Source organism: Echiichthys vipera, assembly GCF_963691815.1.
Source record: "Echiichthys vipera genome assembly, chromosome: X".
In the NCBI taxonomy this organism is placed as follows: domain Eukaryota; kingdom Metazoa; phylum Chordata; class Actinopteri; order Perciformes; family Trachinidae; genus Echiichthys; species Echiichthys vipera.
Window position 1 is genome coordinate 44,282,666 of NC_139825.1, and position 16,829 is coordinate 44,299,494.

The 16,829-nt window shown below is 42.7% G+C and overlaps 2 protein-coding genes across 2 annotated transcripts; one reads left to right on the plus strand and one right to left on the minus strand.

The window, feature by feature from the left end:
- Window positions 1-2,759: 2,759 nt before the first annotated feature.
- c1qb (complement component 1, q subcomponent, B chain) lies at window positions 2,760-9,706 on the plus strand. The gene is made up of 5 exons (XM_083939058.1): window positions 2,760-2,849; window positions 4,087-4,246; window positions 5,086-5,317; window positions 6,928-7,045; window positions 8,358-9,706. The coding sequence occupies exons 1-5, from the start codon at window positions 2,847-2,849 to the stop codon at window positions 8,565-8,567; spliced, it is 723 nt and encodes a 240-aa protein (XP_083795184.1). The 5' UTR covers window positions 2,760-2,846; the 3' UTR covers window positions 8,568-9,706.
- A 2,072-nt stretch (window positions 9,707-11,778) lies between these two features.
- Window positions 11,779-16,829, minus strand: LOC310965892 (protein SPMIP1; the record flags this gene model as incomplete). The annotated part of the gene is made up of 4 exons (XM_083939641.1): window positions 11,779-11,897; window positions 15,338-15,440; window positions 15,603-15,774; window positions 16,654-16,829. 4 exons carry the CDS (start codon window positions 16,827-16,829, stop codon window positions 11,779-11,781), a joined length of 570 nt encoding a protein of 189 aa, XP_083795767.1.

Genomic DNA, 16,829 nt, shown 5'->3' on the forward strand with positions numbered 1-16,829 from the left:
GGGCTGGAGCCGATCCCAGCTGACATCGGGCGTGAGGCGGGGAGAACATGCAAACTCCACACAGAAGGGCCACAACCGGGATGTGAACCTGGGACCTTTTCGCTGTGAGGCGACAGTGCTAATCACTACACCACCGTGTAACCGAAATGTACAATGCAATTGTTTTATTCTAGCGCCTTGGTTACCCAATAACAAGAAGGTGAATTAAAGATTTATACATTTATATACATAAACACACAAACTTAATGAATCAGAAAACAAAAAAAATGGACAAAATGCAATAAATGGAAAGAGGATCTGAAAAAGACAGAAAATGACAAACAGGCACATTTCACAGGATATTAAAAATATATATCAGCTCTTTAGTTTTAGATACTGTTGAGGATATTAAATGTTTTGTGGAACAGATACTGAGCGATTCAGCCGCCCACTGCCAGGAAACCAGCAACAACAAAGAGGAAATTCAGAGAAAACAGAACAAAATGTTAATTTGGAAGAAAGTTTTTTTTATTTTATTTTAATCGGATACATTCAACAATGCTTCATCATCAGTTCTTCTTTAGGTGGAATATTTCCTGACTTCTTGTTAAAGGGTTTCACTTCCTCCGATGGGTTTGCTTTGTTAGATAAATGCAATAAAAACGCAGCAAATATACAGCAAAGGAAAAAGCGTCAACAAGAACATAAAATACAAATCTGTCTTCTAAAATAATGACGTTCTCGTACAACAAAATGGTATTGCAAAACGTATTTTAAAAAGAATATTGTTGGGGGAGGGTGTTTGGGTTTTTTTGTCTCTGTTCTTCTTTCACTTAAACGCAAACACACTGCACGGCTGTAATGCTTTTTCTTGTGTACTTATTTAAATTTAATTTAAAAATTTGTGGGAAAAGACGATTTAAATAAGTATGTTTGTTTTTATAAATTTAGTTTTTGTACGTAAGTGAAGTTCAGTACTTTTACATTCATTCATCTTCAACCGCTTGTCCCTATCGGGGTCACGGGGGGCTGGAGCCGATCCCCGCTGACATCGGGTGTGAGGCGGGGTCCACCCTGGACAGGACGCCAGTCTATCACAGGACACATAGAGACAAACAGAGACAGACAACCATTCACACCTACGGGTGATTTAGAGTCATCAATGAACCGAACACCTGCACGTCTTTGGACTGTGGGAGGAAACCGGAGAACTCGGAGAAAACCCACGCAGACACGGGGACAACATGCAAACTCCACACAGAAGGGCCCCAGCTGGGATTCGAACGAGGAACCCTCTTGCTGTGAGGTGACAGTGCTAACCACCACACCACCGTGTCGCCCTAGTACTTTTACATACGTAGGTTATATAAATGTTGAGTGTTGGTTTCACACAGGACTCACACTGTCGTCTCCTGGGTGAAGGTTTGACCGACCATCCATCTCCTCCGTACACAGACTTCACAGAGTTTGAGTTTTTTGACTTTCTTCAAAAGACTGATTTCCCCTCTTAACTTCTCAGGTTTGTTTTATCTGCAGGGTAAAACGAGAGCAAAGATTACGGGAAACTCAAAACAAATTAAACTAATCTGTGTAGCAGACACCTCTCAGGCCCTCATATTTATTTGTGAACCTAAGAACGGATTAAAATTAAAATATGTTTTACTATTATATACTTTCTTCATTATTTTTAGATGCATCAATATCAAAATCATATTTTCCTGCTGTAGTTGGTGAAGGTAGAGCAAGTAACTAACTATTTGGCACAGTGGTAGAGTGGGTCGCCCTCCATTCTAGACATTTGGCAGTTTGATCCCCAGCTCCCCCAGTCCACATGTCAAAGTGTCCTTGGGCAAGACACTGAACCCCAAATTGCTCCTCGTGCTGCGAATGGGTGTGTAAATGTGGTGTGAATGGTTATATTAGATGGTCTGTAGATGTCCACTGCCATCAGTGTGAATGTGACAAACACTGTGAAAGCGCCTTGAGTAGTCAGACGACGAGAAAGGCGCTATATAAGTACAAGTACATTTACCATTTTTAAATGTTCATTCATCTTCAACCGCTTATCCCGGGGTCGGGGTCGCAGGGGGGCTGGTGCCGATCACAGCTGACATCGGGTGTGATGCGGGGTCCACCCTGGACAGGACGCCAGTCTATCACAGGACACATAGAGACAAACAGAGACAGACAACCATTCACACCTACGGGTGATTTAGAGTAATCAATGAACCGAACACCTGCACGTCTTTGGACTGTGGGAGGAAACCGGAGAACCCGGAGAAAACCCACGCAGACACGGGGACAACATGCAAACTCCACACAGAAAGGCCCCAGCCAGGATGCAAACCTTTAACCTTCTTGCTGTGAGGCAACAGTGCTAACCACCACACCACCGTTGTTGCATATTTGAATTTTTACTTGTCTTTTATTACCTGCTTACGCATCGTATTGTTATATTTTACATTTTTACTGATGCGTCCTATTGAACTTTCCCCTTTGCTGCTGTAAAACTGCAAATTTTATTTTTACTTCTTGTTTTTATGAAACATATCTTGTGTGTAAAATCTTAACCTACAAAGTAAATACAAACTCAGTATCTAAAATTTAAGTAACAGGAAATAAAAAACACTGAGGTGCAAGTACCTCAAAGTACAGAAGGTGAGTTTATGTGCTTTATTTTGTTCCACCACGGTCGGTATTGCATCCCAAAAATTATTATTATGAACAGCAACGGAGCAGCGATGACACTCTCTTGAACCGTTTCACTTCCTGATTTCTCTTTTTGCTGCTGAGCTGTGAAGCAGGACGGCTCAGCTCTCTGTCAACATATCACGCCATCACACAACGAGGGACTGCTTTACCTGCAAATGGTGAGACTTTTGTGTCCTATATGTGTATTTATAGATAGAAAGAGAGGAAATCAGTTACTCAGACAGAAGCATTGTTGATACAGAAGTAGACGGTTTCATAGCATTTCTTAATCAGCCTGTGAAGGTTCTCATTCGTCCAGGTCGTCGTTATCCTCAAAGCAATTTCAGTCAAAAGCAACTGGACTTTTCACGTTTCACTTCTCATCCAAGAGGCTTCATCAGTTCATGTACGCATCTGACCAGGCTGGGACTGGACCAGGACCAGGACCAGGACCAGGCTGGGACTGGACCAGGACCAGGACCAGGACCAGGACCAGGCTGGGACAGGTCCAACTATCTGGTGTGGAGATCCAGGTTTTTAACCTCTCACAACCTCAAAGAACAACTGTTCACAAAAGGCCTCCTGTGACTCCAACGACTGTCGTTCAGACTCAATGGAGCGCTAACGAAGTCGAAACCAACTTCCACCAACGACTGTCACTCTAACGACGGCCGTTGGCACTTGGAGCACAAAGGGTTCCAGTGACATCATCGGCCTTGTGAGAGGTTAAATACCTGGATCTCCAGACCAGTTAGTTGGTCCAGTCTCAGCCTGGTCCTGGTCCTGGTCCTGGTCCAGTCCCAGTCTGGTCAGATGCGTACATGAACTGATGAAGCCTCTTGGATGAGAGGTGAAACGTCTTCCTAGACAAACAACCAACTCCAGTTGCTTTTGACTGAAATTGCTTTGAGGAGTATGTCTTAATGTTTATTGATGTTGTAGCTATTTAAGCTTTTAAACTTAGAGTATTATTCTCCTTTCTTGGACAGAGCTGTTGTCTGCATGAACTTAAAATGCTCAGATTTAAATGAGCAAATGTGCAACCTTTAGCTATTTGCCTTAAATTTAAAATTATATCCAAATATTAAGAACAAGAACAATTTGTATGCTGTTGTTAGACGACTCTTCAGGCATGTTCTCTTTCTATGTGCTCTTAGTGTAATTTGTACAATGATGATAAACTTTTCATTTTCTGTGGGTTTTACTGATTTAAACTGATTTAAATGTCTAATAAATGTCAATATGTGAAGGTATTCATGACCATAGAGTAGTTTTGGGGTTAAGACTTTGTGTTTAAAGCTTGTTTACAGTTGGGTTTATATGTGCTGCTTAGGGTTAAAGTTTATGGTCAGTCCCCATAAGTGAAGAAAACAACTCTGCGTGTGTGTGTGTGTGTCTGTGTGTGTGTTCATTCAGGCTGCGCGGTGGCTGAGCTGCAGTGTTGCAGCATTTCTGCTCCTGGTTCACATCGCTCCTGTCACACAGTCCTGCGGGGGAATCCCAGGGATCCCTGGGATACCAGGCAGCCATGGGCCCAGTGGCATGGATGGTCCCAAGGGAGAGAAGGGAGACCCTGGTGAGCTCACACTGGACATGAAGACTTCAGACTGAACATGAAGACTTCACATATATTATACATATTCTGTTTACATCTTTTTCTTCAGGTTGTTTACATGTAAATCTGACTAACATTTTAGTTAATTTGGTAAATCAATTGAACTTGTGTGTATGTGGAAGTGAAGGGCGCTCCACATATCGCCCAAAATCTCGTTTTAGCCCTGTAGATTTGCAAGAACAGCTTTCCTCTGCAGTTTTGTTGCAGCAACCCCCACAAAGGAAAATGTCAATTTGCACTGTAGTTGTAGCTTTTAGTTAATTTTTTTTGCAGAAATCACACTACAAGCTACTCATGGACCACACTACTTTAATCATGGTATTAAATAAATTAATAAATAAAATTAATTAAACATTAAAAATTGCTCTAACCGCACCGTTGTGGCGAAAAGAGAGCGCCTCCCTAGAGAGGTGGTTCAGGATCATCTAGTAAGGATGAACCCTGGGCGCCTCCCTAGGGAGGTGTTCCAGGCACGTCCAGCTGGGAGGAGGCCTCGGGGAAGACCCAGGACCAGGTGGAGAGATTAGATCTCCACACTGGCCTGGGAACGCCTCAGGATCCCCCAGTTAGAGCTGGTTAATGTGGCCCGGGAAAGGGAAGTTTGGGGTCCCCTGCTAAAGCTGCTGCCCCCACGACCCGACCCCGGATAAGAGGCTGAAGATGAGATGAGATAAACATTTAAAATTCTACCTAATTTCCTCTTACTACAATAACCTTGTTGGAGTTCTGTCGAGTTAAACTAAACACATTTCATCTTCACACTGACTCTTGACATGTGATGTGTTTCTCTGTATGAGCAGGTGAGACGGGTCAGCCTGTCAGGGGCCAGAAGGGGTATCCAGGTCAGCCGGGCCCCCCAGGACGACCTGGACTGAAGGGGGACATAGGTCTCCAGGGGCCTCCCGGTAATCTAGGCGTGAAGGGGGAGAAGGGAAGACCCTCCAGTCCTTCAGACCAGCAGAAATCTTTCTTCTCCTACAAACGGATGATACCACATGTACCAGAGGTCGACACAAACATCGACTTCAACAGGTCAGTGCTGCGAAGGTCACAGACAGAAGGCGTGGGATTTAATTTCTAGAGCGTTAATTTGCAGCCACATTTAAACGGTGCCTTCCACATGTATGTTTATTATTAAAACATGCATAAATATTTGAATATGCCAATTATTCGTATACACCATAAAAATGTATGTCTTTTATAGGTTTTAGGCCACTCTACCAGTGACGTGCAGTGAGGGTTGGGGTTGGGGAGGCACTGACTCACAAGTCAGATTTACAAACTGCCGATAGGATAGGATGAGAGAAAAGGAGCAAATAGGATGCTGAAAACCATTTTAAAACACCAGTGCCACTGTATATTGCAGTATATCTTACCTTTACTTGTAAATTAGGTCTATTCGCCTTTCATTCTGGTTTTCTAATTTAGAAATCAAATCCTCCATTTTCAGGGGGAGAAATGACAGCTTGTCGCTAAGCTCTACAGCATCGCACAGCACACTTCTGTGTTTACTTTTTGCACACAGGTTAGAGTTCACCGTTACCTGGCTGGATGCAGGCTATCAGGCTGCTCACTATCGCTGCCTTCCTTGAGGCAGAGGTACTGCCTGCCTCAAGCCAAGCATTTTCCCTGTGGATTTATGTCACATCAATAAGATGTAAATATTACACACATACATAAAATACATTACTGAACACCATGGAAAAGAAGACGTATGCTTTTATTTCATGAAAGTGTCCTCAACCATCATATTGGAAGCATACACAGAAATGGGAACAAGCACGCGCCCTCTGCACGCGCTCAATCCAGTTTGTGAGTGATTGCGCAATCTGGAGGGAGGCTCGGCTGTCCTTGCCTCACCTCTCGCATCCGAAGCGACTCCGCTTATTTAGATAGGAAATACAGAATTTTCTGCCATTTTTACTATAAAAACGGTCAAAATACATTAAGAACCACACCAAAATCATAGTCCAGAGGACAAATATTAATACTGATATGGATGCAGGCTATCAGGCTGCTCACTATCGCCGCCCTCCTTGAGGCAGAGGTACTGCCCGCCTCAAGGCAAACACTTCCTCTGTGGATTTATGTCTTATATCAATAAGATGTAAATATTACACACATACATAAAATACATTACTGAACACATACATTACATAAAAGTGTCCTCAACCATCATATTAGAAACATACACAGGAATGGGAACAAGCACGCGCCGTTTGCACTAGCTCAATCCAGTTTGTGAGTTAACTGCTCTTGGGTACGAGCAAATTAAACCGCGTCGTACTTGAGAGCTGTTCCTTGTATTGTTGTGTCCATATTTCACTGCCTGCCCTAGATCTTTAGATGGTGGTACTTCCACCTCCTCCTGTGACAACGGATTGCTCTTAACAGTTAAATATTGACCCTTTAAAAAACATATTTTCACATATAAACATATTTAGTCATGCGAGCAATAAATAAAAAGGTAAAAAGAAATATGCTCTAAATATTTATGAAGAAATAAGAAACATTTCTTCAAACAAGTTGAGTTTTAAAGATAATAAATGTTCAAAACTAAGCTAATCTGTCCCATCAGACCTGCATGCATGGAAGTAATAGAAAGGTAAGCAATAAAAAGAGATGTGTTTGTTTCTCCGCAGAGAAATTTTGCCAGACCTGGATGAACAGTTTCAAGGAGAATCGCTGATAAACGGGACTTTCACGTGCATCATCAGAGGAATCTACTTCTTCAGTTATCATGTTTCCGCAAAGAGCAGAGTGAGTGCATTCTCACAAAACTGATCTGTGTTTCTTCATCCATCTCCTTCCTCTTTAAGTCTTGTCTTTTTAATTCGCTTCAGGTTGTCTTCAGGAGTCTGACTAAGTAATTGTGTCAGTGTCCAAAAAGTACTTTTTTTTGAGTATATTTCTATTTTCTGCTTCTTTACACTTCTTCTTCTCCACCACATCAGAGAGAAATATTGTACTTAAAACTTCATTACCGATATTTAACATTACTTTCTTTGCAGATTCAGATAATTAATGCATAAATGTAAATCAACTAATACATTATGATTATAGAAATATAGATAGATGAAAATACCTCGTTTTGCTTCATGAATGCAGCTAAAGATTACACTACAATAAAAAGCAGAAGAAATTAGAAATTGGTTGTAAATAAGGTGCTGACGATGAAAAACTTCTAAACCATGGGTGTCAAACTGATCCAGTAAAGGGCCGTGTGGCTGCAGGTTTTCATTCCAACCAAGCAAGAACACACCTGACTCGACTTACTCAATCACCTGAACTGTCTTCACACAGTTGATTTGTTGGACCAGGTGTGTTTTTGATTGGTTGGAATGAAAACCTGCAGCCACACGGCCCTTTACTGGATCAGTCTGACACCCATGTTCTAGATACAGTCAAAAGAGTCAAGGTAATTGCTAATAGAATAGTAATACAGTAAAATATTTGTCCAGTTAAAAAGCAAATTATTATTAAATTTTTATTATTAAATTATCACAATTATACGCACATTTATTTATTTAGTTTGTTTGACCAGTGTGAGTGCAACCGTAGCGTGTCTAGGCGTGGTACGCTTGCCGTCCACGGCCCGTTTGGGAGAGGTGGGCTTTTGTAAAGCACGTTTGCACATGTACGAGCACGAGCGTGCACATGTGTACGAGCGCGAGTTCTACGGCGGTTCTGACGTCATGTTATGTGCGCCTGTTGGGACATAGAAAAAAGAAGGAGGGACCATGCGCGGACATTTAAAACAATGGCGGTGAAAGGTTCACGTTGGTGTGATGCAAAGGTGGAGTGTTTACTGCAGATTTGGTCGATGAAAAGATTCAAAATGATGACGTCCATCAATGCGTGTGACGTGTTACGGCGTGATGACGTATAGGCAGCAAGAAGCATTCTCCGAGGCCCAGGTAGTGTGAGTACAAACGGGCCTGGGCCGCGGGGGAGAGGGAGGGGGGGACAAGTACCCTAAAGCACAGGGCACGGTACGGACGGACAGTGTGAGTGCGCCCTATGATATCTGAATCCTTCTTCCCTCACTGTGTATTTGCACGATCACATCCAGGTGTGTCTGAAGCTGGTGAAGGGCAACGACAATCAGATGACGCTGTGTGACACATCTGAGGGTTTCCTGGTCACCTCCGGCTCTGCGGTCCTGAAGTTGGCGGCCGGAGACACGGTGTCTCTGCAGGCGACCCAGTTTAACAACATTGTGACGAGCCATACCAGCACCAATAGCATCTTCACCGGCTTCCTGGTCTTCCCAACCGCTTAGACCCCCTCGGGCACAAAATCATCGTTCCTAACAGACTTCAGACTTTTTGGGGCCAAACTAAAAATATTACAAATATTTGGTACAAAACATGTACATGCCATCTTTGCCACCTTTCCCATTGTCAGTGTTGTGTTTTTTTCATTACAATAAATCCATCACAATTAACAATTCACCAACTAAATTCAATTGTTTCATTTGTTTTTTCTGTAATCCAAAACAAAATGTCACCCCACCATCAAAAATCAAATGAAAACACAATTTCATCATGTCTGCTTCTTCTGCTACAAGTTACCTCTCTGCATTGTTGCCTTGGACACTTTTTGTCCATGAGTATTTTTATCTTCTTGTTGTTTTAAGCAGAATATTCAGTCGTTTCTGTATTTTTGTTTTGCTGAAAGGTGCATTTGAAAGTGAGCCAATTGATAGCTAGTCAGCTGTAAGATGATGGTTAGCACTGTTTGTGCATTTTCTGTTCCTACCAGTTGTGGCCTATGTGTATTATTAATAATACCCTAATATCTGTTCGCCATTTGTGTATTTGTTGCAAATTTACAGTAAAAGAATACTTCATAAAATATCCATGAAGAGTTGTGTTTACTGATTTCATACTGTTGGCTAACTAGCTTTGACTAAGGGAAGGTGGACCCCATGGGACCTTGTTTGGGAAAAAATATGTACGGTGTGTCACGCCGCGGTGAGGTCTGTTCTGTCTTTAGGTTTTCTGTCTTATGAATTTCCTGTTTTATTTTGAAAAGTAACTCTCCTCTCGTTCCAGGTCACTTGCTCTTCCTCTTGTGTCACCAGTTTGACGTTCCCCCCTGATCCTTGATTGTTTCCACCTGTGGTTCCCTCCTTCTTGTTCATATAGTCCGTGTCTTCCCCTGTCTCGTTGCCAGAGTGTTTCGTTCGTCATGTTGAATACGTCCAGCTCCGATCCACAGCCTTGTCCCAGCCTTCGAGTCTGAGTATCGTCACTCTCTCATGTTTTCTGCTTTTCTGTTTTTCCTCTGAAGAAGAGTGATTTTGATTTTGATTGCATTTTTGTCAGCCTTGATTTTAGGAGAAGCTTATTTTATAGGCCCTTTGTTTTCAACCTTTTGCGAGCTGAAGTTTCAGAATAAAAGCCAGCATATCCTGTTCACCCTGCATCTGAGTCCTCATTCCTGCCCAGGCCCGACACGGTCGTGTACTTGCATAATATACATCACCTTTGTTTGCTCAGCTTCCTCGCTAGCTAGCTAAGTTAGCCTTGTTCCACAACACCTATAAAAATTTCAATAGAAAGCACCAGTAAAAATGTAAGATATAACAATACAATGCTTAAGCAGGTAATAAAAGACAAGTAAAAAGTGAAATATGCAACAACGGTGGTGTAGTGGTTAGCACCCCTGGATAAGCGGTTGAAGATGAATGAATGAATGTCGTGTATTATCCAGCGACTCTTTTTTATTAACCAGGAAGTGAAAGAATGAGTAAGTCCTATGGTCGTGTGAGTCACGTTACATCTCTGCAATGAATCGTCAGCTAAACATCAGTGGGATTTTCGGAGCCTTATGCTTCAACAGTTTAATGACAAATGACTTATGACTTGCAAAATTATCTTTTAAATTTACAAACATCATATGTGAAATTCAGAGAACAATTTAAACAGGATAAAAAATAATTTGTCTCTCCCTGTACACGACTGTACATCTCATGGTCTCATGGTGGTCCAGTGATTTCGCCTCTTTATAGAGCACGTGTTAGTATGTTGTTATGCAGCATGTCCTGCCAACACTGTCTTATCATTCTCGGATTAGGGGGAAAAATGCTCAGGTTGTTTTTATTTCTTTGAACCAGGGATGTCAAAGTCAAACACATCAGAGGGCCAAAAAAACTAATTTGCTACAAGCCGAGGGCCGGACTGGTTCAATGTTTATTAAAACATATTAAAATGATTGCATAAAACATATTGAACCAAGACCTAACACAGTGTACCGTATTTTATTACATAATTAAATTAATAATCCAATATTTTTGTACGGCTCCAGCAGTAATTTCAGGTGAAAACATTTTTCAACAGACAAAAACAAACTTCCTTCAAAGAGAAAACACTTGTCTTGTACATTAAATGAATAAAGCAAGATTTTCTTATGACTTTAGTTATTTAGAGGAAAACATTTTCAACAGGCAAACAGCAAAAAATAAAATAAAACATGTTCCTTAATATCAAGATAAAGACGCACAGCGTTGTGAACATGTGCTCTGTCTCCCACCGAGCTTGAAACACCCTGTTCTCGTTGTCCAACCTCCCTTTAGCCGTTATTGGGGAGGGGGGGGGCTGAAAGTGAACATCTACCCTGAATGCTGATGAATAATGAAGCCGAGGCGGCCCCACTTGCGGCACTGCAGTGAGACGCGGGCTGCCGTTGCATTGTGGGTAATGTAGTTTTGGTGCGTGAAAAACACCAGCAGGCGGCTGTGGCGTTTGGGCCGGTTCTAATACCAATCAAATATCATCCCGAGGGGCAAGGTGATTCATTTGCGGGCCGTATCTGGCCCACGGGCCTTGACTTTGACACCCTTGATTTAAACCAATCACAATGGTCTTTGGCGGTGCTAGCCAGACAGTGGCGATAGAAAGGGGAGTAGATGGCGCTGGATATCCGGCTTTATCTCGGCGCTGTTGATCCAGTAAACCACAGTAATACGTCGCTTGGTGGAGGCATAATGAAGTTACTGTGACTGATTGAAAATAAAATATTTAATGTTGTGGTGTGTAACATTTCCTCCAGTGACTCACTGTTTAAAAACACTGAGCTATCAGGTGTACATCTTTCTGACTGATACCAGGCCAGGAGCTCATTAATTATCCATCATACGGTGTCAGGTTGGAAGACACTTAACCTTACAGCCGCATGGATGTAAACGGACATCAAGTGGAGGATCATCGTCACCTGAACGAGACCCTCTAATCCTGTCGTTGCTCTCTCAGATTTGTAATATCTGACACATAAAAAATTTGACACTCAACCACTCAATAATAGAGCTAACACATAGAAATGACAAAGCTTGATCAAACAAACAAAAAACGGTATAATTTAAATTATTTTGTTAAAGCAATAATACCAAGACTGTATACTGTGCCCCCAAAAGTTGTCATGATCACACAATGGTTGAAAACACCCCCAAATCCAATTGGTTAGCACTTGTTAGCCGCTAAAATGAATCTTCAGCCCAGCGTGTCGGTGGCTGACGGGCTGTTGAACACACCATTCCTGGCGTAGAAGGTGTTCTTTACCACGGACGACTTGGCGCGGCACGGCGTTCTGTAATCCAGGGTGTAGTCACCTGTGGATTGAGGCAGACGCTGTTAACAGTTACCCGCTAAACATCAACATGTTTATTTGATTGTCACTGTGAGTTAGCAAGCTAGCGTTAGCACTTATGTAAGCTTTAACAGTATGTTTACACATTAACTATTTACACATTTATGTTTACAATTATTATTTTTATATTTACAGGTTTAAACATTTACCTTAGAACCTAAAAGACAGTTATGTTAATCTCCTGAATCTGCCTCCATGGTTCACCTCACAGTTACTTAGGGCGCACTCACACTGTCCTTCCGCACCGCGACCCGGGCTTTAGGGTACTTGTCCCCCCTCCCTCTCCCCCCGCGCCCCAGCCCCGTTTGTACTCACACTACCTGGGCCTCGGCCAATGCTTCTTGCTGTCCATACATCATCACGCCGTAACACGTCACACGCATTGATCGCGTGTGTGTGGCTTTGTTTACAAATCTTTCCACAGACCTCTGAGTTTTTGTGCGTCTTGTCGACTGTTTTTGAATCTTTTCATCGACCAAATCTGCAGTAAACACTCCACCTCCGCATCACACCAACGTGAACCTTTCACCGCCATTGTTGTTGTTGTTAAATATCCGCGCATGGTCCGTCCTTCTATTTTCTATGTCCGAACAGGCGCACATAACGCTATTGCCGTACACGTGCGCACGCTCGTGCTCATACACGTGCAAACGGCTCCGCTAAAGTCCACCTCTTTCAAGCGGGCCGTGGGAACGGGTGCACTCACACTGCTTAAAGGTACTAGGCTTTAGCTGAAAAAACGGTTTTGGCCCGGGACAGAACGACAGTGTGAGTAGGCCCTTAAGGTAAAGCCTTTCTAGCCTCTGATGGGTTAGTTCAGTGACATGTGATACAGGAAGTGGAAGGTGGGGTTGTTGTTGACGTGTGGACGGGGAAAAAGAGTAAAGTGTTGCTTAATAAAGTTATCCGTCTCCATCCTGCTGTTTCTTCTCCTAAAGAATGATCCAACCACCACATATCCAACCCTCACGTTACACTTATATTCAGCCTCATGGAGCAGCTACAGCAGCGGGGCTTTAGACTCTTATCTTCTTTTATAACAGAATTTAATAAGATGCATTAAAAGTCTGTCCACACCAGTAAGCGTAGCTATAATGAGAACTTTAACAAAAATGATGTGAGCATCCACACTGATGAACGATAATGTTAGGTTCTCAGGCAGTAACGAGCAGCAGTTTGTGTTTTAAATACTGTAGTATGTTGTTTTTGTTTGTTTGTTTGTTTGTTCATCTCATCTCATCTCCATCCGCTTATCTGGGGTTGGGTCGCGGGGGCAGCAGCTTTAGCAGGGGACCCAAAACTTCCCTTTCCCGGGCCACATTAACCAGCTCTAACTGGGGGATCCTGAGGCGTTCCCAGGCCAGTGTGGAGATCTAATCTCTCCACCTGGTCCTGGGTCTTCCCCGAGGCCTCCTCCCAGCTGGACGTGCCTGGAACACCTCCCTAGGGAGGCGCCCAGGTTTCATCCTTACTAGATGATCCTGAACCACCTCAACTGGCTCCTTTCAACGCAAAGGAGCAGCGGCTCTACTCCGAGTTCCTCACGGATGCTGAACTTCTCCCCCTCTCTCTAAGGGAGACTCCAGACCCCCTCCTGAGGAAACACATTTTGGCCGCTTGTACCCGCGACCTCGTTCTTTCAGTCATGACCCAGCTTTCATGACCACAGGTGAGGGTAGGAACCAAGATTGACCGGTAGATCAAGAGCTTTGCCTTCCTCAGCTCTCTTTTCGTCACAACGGTGCGGTAGAGCGACTGCAGCACCGCCCCCGCTGCTCCGATTCTCCGGCCAAACTCACGCTCCATCGTCCCCTCACTCGAGGTACTTGAACTCCTTCACTTGTTTGTTTGTTTTTTAGCAAAAACACGTCTGTGTGGGAAGGCTACTTTGCATTTGACTGGATAAACTAGACATTTATACCAAGTTGTTGTACATATAGTTTTGCTGTTGTTAAAGCGTGGACCACTATAACTTCAATGCATCAAATCTACTCTCTGTTGTTTGATTCGCTTCTTCACAAATTCCAGGCATCACTTGGTTATGCTGCGTTCACTTGTAATTTTTGTACCAGGCTAGTTTTTATTTTATTGGAGGTTAAAGTTCATGAATAATTAGGGGCGTTTGGTGCATAATTAATACACAAATGGTCATTTTGAGGGGGAAGTAGTCCTGGAGGGCCACTGCCCTGCATGTTTTAGGTTTCTCTCTGCTCCAACACACCTGAGTCTAATGATTTTGAATCTGTCTCTCAAAGAGTGAGTTAAAACAACGGTGATTGATAATATGACACATTAATGAAAGCACATGTTGCCTTTGTGCCAAGTATACTAATCCGTGCAACTGTGGGGATTTCCCTCGCTAAATGCAAATGTGCTGCCATGTTAGTGACGCTGCTGACAGTCGTTGTCTGACGTTGGAGCTCGTCACTGCCGGTTATGCTGAGTTCACTTGTAATTTTTGTACCAGGCTAGTTTTTATTTTATTGGAGGTTAAAGTTCATGAATAATTAGGGGCGTTTGGTGCATAATTGATACACAAATGGTCATTTTGAGGGTGACGTATTCCTTTAAAGCAGAGACGGGCAATTCTGGTCCTGGAGGGCCACTGCCCTGCATGTTTTAGGTTTCTCTCTGCTCCAACACACCTGAGTCTAACAATGTTGAATCTGTCTCTCAAAGAGTGAGTTAAAACAACGGTGATTGATCATATGACACATTAATGAAAGCACTTGTTGCCTTAGTGCCAAGTATACTAATCTGTGCATCTGTGGGGGATATTCCCGCTCTAAATGCAAGTGTGCCGCCATGTTCAATTCAATTCAATTCAGTTTTATTTACAGTGCCAAATCATAACAAAAGTGATCTCAGGACACTTTACAGAGTAGGTAAAGACCACACTCTATGACTTATTTATGATTTACATAGACCCAACAATTCCCCCGTAGAGTACGGTTAGTGTACCAGGCTAGTTTTTATTTTATTGGAGGTTAAAGTTTATGAATAATTAGGGGCTTGGCCTCTAGAGTGACAGTTAGCCTCTGGCTCTTACTTCTCCTCCAAGGCTAGTTGTCAGGATTAGCATCATTAGCATGCTAACTCCGTTATCTCAACCTGGACTGTGGTCATTCGTGTGGTGGTGTTACTATAAGTGACAAGATGGTTTGCCCCTCGATCAACTCTAACAACATATGGTTTAGGAACACACTGTCTTAGCCCTGTTATGCTAATTAAATAGCCGCACTTGCACAATGACTTACAATCTAATGTTGGCCCATGGCACATACACTAGATGCTAATATGTAGCACCGGGAGGATTCAATCATAGATCATAAATGCTGGCTGCCTGCACTACAGATGGAGGTCTAACAGACAACAATGGCGGTGACGGTGCCTCTAACTTACCCAGCCTCCACCCGTACTCCCAGGACGACAGCACAGGAAAGTCAAACTTCTCCTCAGGTCTAATGTGGCCGCGTCTCTGCAGGTACAGACTACGCCCTTTGCCCTGCAGAGGACAATGTTTAAATATTTGGCAGATATGTGGGAAAATTAAACCACCAAATTATGAAATAAATGATGAAATGTGTCCGTGTGTGATGGTGTAACTGGTGTGATGTCATCTTTGTAGAAGCGTTTGTATAATTCGATAGATGGTTGTGATTCGTACATGGTGGGAGGAGTCCTGATAGAGAGCATGTCTGGTCTCAGGAGAAACTGGCCTCATCAGAGGGGCCACATTGACCCGTCCCTCCTCTTCTGAAGAGAGAACAGGAGGAGGAGGAGGAGGAGGAAGGTCGCTCTGCTTCTCGGTTGTCCTGGAAATGGGAGGCAGGACAGCCCTGGAAGTTGGAGGATCAACACAAGATGTGGTTCATCAATAGTCAAAACACAATACTTTTACTTTTAGTCGACTTGAGTCCATTTTGTAGTCGTTTAGCTTCTATATTTAGTCATTTTGTGTCTTTGAAGTCATTTTACTTCTTTTTTTTAGTCATTTTGCTTCTGTTTTTAGTCATTTTGCTTCTGTTTTTAGTCATTTTGCTTCTGTTTTTAGTCATTTTGCATCTGTTATTAGTCATTTTGCTTCTGTTTTTAGTCCTTTTGCTTCAGTTTTTAGTCCTTTTGCTTCAGTTTTTAGTCATTTTGCATCTGTTTTCAGTCCTTTTGCTTCTGTTTTTAGTCATTTTGCTTCAGTTTTTAGACATTTTGCTTCAGTTTTTAGACATTTTGCTTCTGTTTTTAGTCCTTTTGCATCTGTTTTTAGTCCTTTTGCCTCAGTTTTTAGTCATTTTGCATCTGTTTTTAGTCCTTTTGCTTCAGTTTTTAGTCATTTTGCATCTGTTTTTAATCATTTTGCTTTAGTTTTTAGTCCTTTTGCTTCTTCTACTACTAATTTTGTACCTCTTGTAGTCTTCTTGCATTGTGTGATGTGACTATTCGTAGTCATTTGGGCGTTTTTGTAGTCAAGATGTGTACGCTTTGTTCATTTTTGTGTCTCTTTGTAGTCATTTTGGCTGGTTTGTAGTTGTTTTGTGTATGTTTGTGAACATTTCGTGTCTCTTTGTGATTGTTTTGTTTCCTTGAGTTTGCGTGATGCATTTTTATCATTTTACAAAAGTCAGATTTCACAAAAGACCTGAGACAAACTTTAATATTCAGGCTGAGCTGCAGTTTAACATGAAACCCCTTTTGACTGCAGGTTTTATGAAGCAGCTCACCGAGGGTCTGCAGACAGATGGGGCAGCTGTGTCGGCTCTGCACTGCTGTTGTGGGGGTTGCAGCAGGACGGGTACAGGTCTGCGTAGCGGCTCTTCCAGGTCAGTCGAGTCAACATCTCCTTCTGGATCTGCTCTCGGTAGCAGTTCTGGCTCTGGGTCGTCAGCAGACAATGCAT

Coding starts and splice junctions, on each gene's coding strand:
- c1qb (XM_083939058.1), top strand. Junction 4,247..5,085: donor GGGAGAGAAGGGAGACCCTG/GTGAGCTCACAC, acceptor CTGTATGAGCAG/GTGAGACGGGTCAGCCTGTC. Junction 5,318..6,927: donor ACAAACATCGACTTCAACAG/GTCAGTGCTGCG, acceptor GTTTCTCCGCAG/AGAAATTTTGCCAGACCTGG.